The sequence below is a fragment of the Alnus glutinosa genome, chromosome 12, assembly GCF_958979055.1.
Source record: "Alnus glutinosa chromosome 12, dhAlnGlut1.1, whole genome shotgun sequence".
In the NCBI taxonomy this organism is placed as follows: Eukaryota; Viridiplantae; Streptophyta; class Magnoliopsida; order Fagales; family Betulaceae; genus Alnus; species Alnus glutinosa.
The window spans coordinates 2,534,988-2,540,987 of NC_084897.1; the positions used below are offsets into that span (position 1 = coordinate 2,534,988).

At 37.4% G+C, this 6,000-nt stretch overlaps 2 protein-coding genes across 2 annotated transcripts; both read left to right on the forward strand.

The window, feature by feature from the left end:
- The first annotated feature begins 507 nt into the window (after positions 1 to 507).
- On the forward strand, positions 508 to 3,268 carry LOC133851639 (uncharacterized). The gene is made up of 3 exons (XM_062288151.1): positions 508 to 1,122; positions 2,227 to 2,465; positions 2,780 to 3,268. The coding sequence occupies exons 1-3, from the start codon at positions 658 to 660 to the stop codon at positions 3,024 to 3,026; spliced, it is 951 nt and encodes a 316-aa protein (XP_062144135.1). The 5' UTR covers positions 508 to 657; the 3' UTR covers positions 3,027 to 3,268.
- A 1,788-nt stretch (positions 3,269 to 5,056) lies between these two features.
- On the forward strand, positions 5,057 to 5,601 carry LOC133851504 (uncharacterized). Its single transcript, XM_062287944.1, has 2 exons — positions 5,057 to 5,356; positions 5,422 to 5,601. Exons 1-2 carry the CDS (start codon positions 5,057 to 5,059, stop codon positions 5,599 to 5,601), a joined length of 480 nt encoding a protein of 159 aa, XP_062143928.1.
- The last annotated feature ends 399 nt before the right edge of the window (positions 5,602 to 6,000 follow it).

A 6,000-nucleotide genomic window follows, 5' to 3' on the forward strand; every position in this document is an offset into this window, starting at 1 on the left:
TCCATATATCAGATTTGATCAACCGCACGCGTCAGACCTCATTTATTAATTAACATTTGATAAACTACCAACAACCTTCGACAGACAAATACCATAAATGCAATTATACAAATGAGTAATAATTCACTATCATCTAAATATACAACTTTTTATCACTTTGTCTATGTGGCAAAGTGGTCCCCTACTAACTTTAGAGTTTTTTTATTTTTAAAAAATAAAATAAGAGTAATGATTCACTACCACCTAAATATACAACTTTTCACCACCTTGTCTATGTGGCAAGGTGGTCCCCTACTAACTTTAAAGTTTTTTTATTTTAAAAAATAAAATAAAGTAGGGGACCACTTTGCCACATAGACAAGGTGGTGAAAAATTGTATATTTAGGTGGTAAAGAATCATTTCTCATAAAATAAAATGAGGGACCACCTTATCACATAAATAAAGTGGTAAAAAGTTATATATTTAGGTGGTAAAGAATCATTTCTTTATACAAATAGTTGTCTCCTAAATAAGTCCTACCAAATCTGCATGATCTTCTCCTATCACTTCTCTCTTGAAACTCCACATTCAAAAGCCAGACTATTTAAGCTCTGCAATTTGCAAATAGCAGACCAAGACCAAGAGGCAAGAACAAGAACGAGAGAGAGAGAGAGAAGATGGAGAAGATAGAGCACAGAATAGTACCCACAAATGGCATAAACATGCACATAGCGTCAATAGGGACAGGCCCAGTGGTCCTCTTCCTCCACGGCTTCCCTGAGCTCTGGTACTCGTGGCGCCACCAGCTTCTTTACCTATCTTCCCTCGGCTACCGCTGCATAGCCCCCGACCTCCGAGGATATGGAGACACTGACGCGCCGCCCTCCGCCTCCTCCTACACTGCGTTCCACATCATCGGCGACCTCGTCGGCCTTCTCGACCATCTGGGTATCGACCAGGTCTTCTTGGTCGCCCATGACTGGGGGGCTGTGATGGCCTGGTACTTCTGCTTGTTCAGGCCCGACCGGATCAAGGCCTTGGTCAACATGAGCGTGGCGTTCCGCCCGAGGAACCCATTAAGAAAGCCTCTGGAGAGCTTAAGGTTTTTGTTTGGTGATGATTACTATATTTGCAGGTTTCAGGTGATTCAGTTATTGATATCCTTGATCGTTTGATTTTTCTATTTTGGGCAATTGTGTTTGTTATTTCTTTCCATTATTTGAGAATGGACTGCTGTTCCTTCCTAGGGCTTAATTCTTCTTTAGATGCGCTAATTTGGGTCAAAGCGTATTTCCTTTTGATCAATTGATTGTCTCTCACTTACTGTGTTATTAACTGTTGTCTTTATTGGATGCTGTTAGGGCTATTGCTGGTAATCGGTTGATTTTTCTGCATGTTTTGCTTTGAGATTTCTCATTTTTCGCAAATTATTAATTGCAGTTATGAGCTGTATTGGTAACTGTCATGCTGGTGACATTTGGATTTATTTTGCTGTTCTATGTATTGGAGCATTTAGTTTTCAAGAGCTGCCTATGAAATTATTATGGTTGTTGTTGGATTTTTTATTCCATACGCCTGGGCTTTATTGGGTCAGGATGACACTGTGTCAGACAACTCATGAGAAATGAGATGCATGTGGGTTGTAATTAAGGCCGTCAACTTTTTACACGGTTCGTGAACCCGACACGAAATTAGCAGGTTAGGGTTAACATGTATAGTCTTATACCCATTTCATGACCCAATCCAAATCCGCCATTTAGGGGGCAATTTTTGACCCGAATCCAACAAGAAATTAGCATGTTAGGGTTGACGAGTTTTGCTCGTTTAGCGAAATTGATCGAGTTAGAGTTAATCTATCGGTTTTATACCATGCCTCGACACAACCTCAACCAGCAAACATAAATGGCCACCCCATGTTGTACTAAACACAAATTAAAGCAGCAATTCTTCACCTTTGACTTTGAGTATTGGCGAATAGTGTAAAAAATTGTTGGCCTTAATTACAACCCACATGCATCTCGTACCAATGATAGATATCTCCCTATTCAGATGCTTTCTGGTTTGATTTTTCGACTTGGAAATGTAAAGTTTACTTGATCTGCATTTTTATCAGTTGCCTACTGCGAAGCTCTTTGCAGAAGGTTATTACTTATGTAATTTTCCATATTTTGGTCACTTTTAGGAGAATCTGTTACGGGCAGTTCTATTGTGGAATCTATTATAAGCAGTGTTAATCTGTGCTTTAGGAACCTGGGGAGATTGAAGAAGAATTTTCTCATGCCGGATGTGAAAGACTAATAAAGGAATTTCTTACATGTCGCAATCCACACCCACCTTGTATACCTAAAGGAGGATATGTAACTCTCCGTGACACTCCAGTTACCTTGCCCTCTTGGTTGTCAGAAGAAGATATCAGTTATTTTGCAAGCAAATTTGGCAAGAAAGGCTTCACTGGAGGACTGAACTATTATCGAGCTATGGACCTGTATGTTTCTTTACATCTTTATTGAAATTGAAATGATTACATTTGAAACATGGCTAGCATAGGAGTTGGTGAGTGATTTATATCAGCAATTACAGTTTCTGTTAGGCAGTGAATCTACAAACATTAGATCATCTCTTATTGCTGCTACTTGCATGTCAAAGTTTGTTCTTGTTTCCCAATAAATTTGTTAGTTTCTGTGCCAGGCTATGTACGTCTCCGCTTTTGTATTTTGGGTTGTTTGTTAACACCTTATGCAATTTAAGTCTCAAGCATATTGAAACATATCATCGAGGTATTCCTTTTGCTTGTTGCAGAACCTGGGAGCTCACAGCCCTGTGGACTGGAGTACAAATCAAAGTGCCAGTGAAGTTTATTGTGGGTGAGCTAGACATCACCTATTCTATCCCTGGTGTCCAGGATTATATACACAAAGGTGGCTTCAAGAAAGACGTGCCATTTTTGCAAGAAGTAGTTGTGATGGAAGGAGCAGCTCACTTTATAAACCAAGAAAAGGCCGAGGAGGTCAGCGCACACATATATGACTTTATCAAGAAGTTTTAATATCTCCATTTGCTACTCAGCATCCTACATTCCTCTATACCTTTATGCTCGAGTTGCCTTATGTTGTATCCTGTTGAGGGCTCCGTCCCACATCGCATCTGTTTGGTTGTCCTGTTTTCTTTTCTCCCTGAATAAATAAAGATACAATGATGTAGAGTCCCACGTCTTTTGAAACATTGTTCAGGATTCCTGTGCTGTAACTCTCATAATTAGTGATCTTGATTTGTTTTTTTCCTTGGTAATTTAGTTCGGATAGCTTCTTTTTTTTTTCTTCACTTGGCCCCTTGCTGCATTACAATCTACAACTTCCTACCCACCACGTCGAGTAAGGATCACTTGTAATTGGCTGTCCAAATTGCATGAGAGAGGAGCTGCAAGACCTATCTATTCCGGACAAATCCCATTCAACCGAGCAATTCTGCCTGGGCTGATTTTGGAAGCAGATTCACTCGTTTGCAAAGACCGTTCGAACTGCAAAGGATATCCTCTAGAGTTACAAATGTAATCTTCACTAAGAATAGCTCTCCGAAACGTATATCTTTGATTGATATTCTCCATATTAGTTTATCCTTCACTAATAATAGGTATATTTGTTTTGAATCAATTGAAAGGATTTCAGTTTTTTACAGTCTGTTTTGTTGAACAGGATTATGAAGGTTTTTTTTTTTTTTTTTTTTTTTTTTTTTTTTTGGGTATGTATGGAAAGAACGGATATGAAATGGGTGAAAGAAATCGTATTAAAATGATAAAAGAGTTACATATGATTGATCAAATTCGATCCATTACAAATCTAAGTGTTTACCTAATGAACTAGTTTGAGACCAAAAGTCTAAATACTTCTACTTGGGAATCAAAGCTATTTATACGCACAAAACGGCCCTACCTTAATCCGCTAGGGCCTGGGCCACTTGTAAAGCCCAATCAATTATCTATCTACCACACGTGCTAAAACCCATCCCAAAACTGGTATGGTCTCAGCCGTTGATACACTAGTATGATCTCAGCCGTTGATATACTGACACATAGACCTGTTACAAAAAGATTGAATCTCATCGTAATTCAACCAATTCTCTCGTCTCTGCAATTAACTTGGTCATTATTTTCGAAGGTCCTACTTTCTGTACAAACCAGTATATTATCATCATTGAAATTATGAAAGTTATAAAGAAGATTGAACTTTCTTTTTCTAACACCGTTATTTTCAACAAATTGTTTAATATATATTTATATATATGTAATTTCGTATTTACCACTCCCAAGTGGATGGATTGTGCACGAATCTGGAAATAGTAATGCTAGACATACTTTAACTCTTAGGGGTTCGTTTGGGTTTGCGATTTCAAAAAGTGCGATTTAAAATAACGATTTTAAAATGTGCGATTTGAAAAAAGTGATTTTTAAAAACGCAGTTAAGCGTTTGGCAAAATCGCAGTTTAGCCTTTAAAATCGCGAATTTACCTTTAAAATTCTGCGTTTTCAAAAAAGCACTATCTTATCTGCGTTTTCAAATCGCAATTTTTAAAAACGCAGTTCCCAAACGATCTATGTTCTGTGATTTGGTTTAAAATCACACTTATTATTTACGAAATCGCAATCCCAAATGCACCCTTACACTCTTTGAAGTGACTTTTAAAATCATTATTGGATTTGAAATTGATCAAATTTAAATTTTGATTCAATGGTAAATTTAAAAGTCAATTTTGTAGCTTAACACTTGAGTTGTATAGCATAATAGATTTCTTAGTAATCAAGTTACTTTGTTAATACAACACGTGTGCTTATTGAGTATGTGTAAGTACTATTCTCATATGTAATTTAGTTATCAAGTCAATCAATAGAAGATCATTTTCTTCTTCCCCATTCCTTGCTCCTCATGTCTCTATTTTTCTCTCTGTTTTCTCTACTTTTACTTTACAGTTCTATAAAGTTTGATATGGTATCAAAGCTTTTCACAAATCAATGAAAGTTCATCCTTCAATTCAATCATTTCTCAATTCATTTCTTTTACAATTCTTCAATTCTGATCATCAATGGCTGTTTCATCTTCATCTTCTTCGTTGACTGAAAATTTTTCAAGCCCTTTTTTCTTGAACAATGTGGATAATCCAGGAGCAATGTTGGTTTCTCAACCTCTCACTGGTAGCAATTACAACACATGGAGTCGATCCATAATCGTCTCTCTCACAACGAAGAACAAGATGGCTTTCATCGAAGGTTCTCTCCCAAAACCGTCTCCTGAAGACGAAGCCATGTTTCATGCATGGACTCGATGCAATAACATGATTATTACTTGGTTTCTGGATTCAGTTTCGAAAGAAATTGCTTCAAGTGTGATTTACATCACCAACTGTGCCGAATTTTCCAACTTCAAAAGCTTCTTACAACCCTATCTCAGGACAACTTGTCTGTTAGTGATTATTTCACCAAGATCAGGACTTTTGGGGATGAATTAGACAATTATGATCTGGTTCCTTCTTACACCTATGGAGGAATGCGATCAGTTCATGAAAAACACAATCGAGACCATGTGTTTCAATTCTTGATGGGTCTTGATGACTCATTTGCTAAAGTGTGAGGACAGATATTGTTGAATGATCATCTTCCTCCAATTAATAAAGTCTTCTCTTTGATTATTCAAGAGGAGCATCAAAAGGAAATTTTTGTCATCCATTTTGTCATCAAAAACACACTTGAACAATGCCAACAGTTGATGGCATTCATTCAGCACCAGCAAACTGCTTCATCACCTGTAGCCAATTCAGTGCAACATGTTTCTCAATTCAATCCGAATACCGCAAGTTCTTCATCAACTTTTGGTATATTTGTTCTCAACTCTCAGTATTTTGTTTCTTCTTCTCATTTTGATCACACATCTTTTCCTCTTTCTTTCAAAAGGCCACCTTGGATTGTTGACACAGGGGCTACTAACCATATGGTCTGTTCGGTTTCTTTCTTTACTAGTATTACTGCTGTC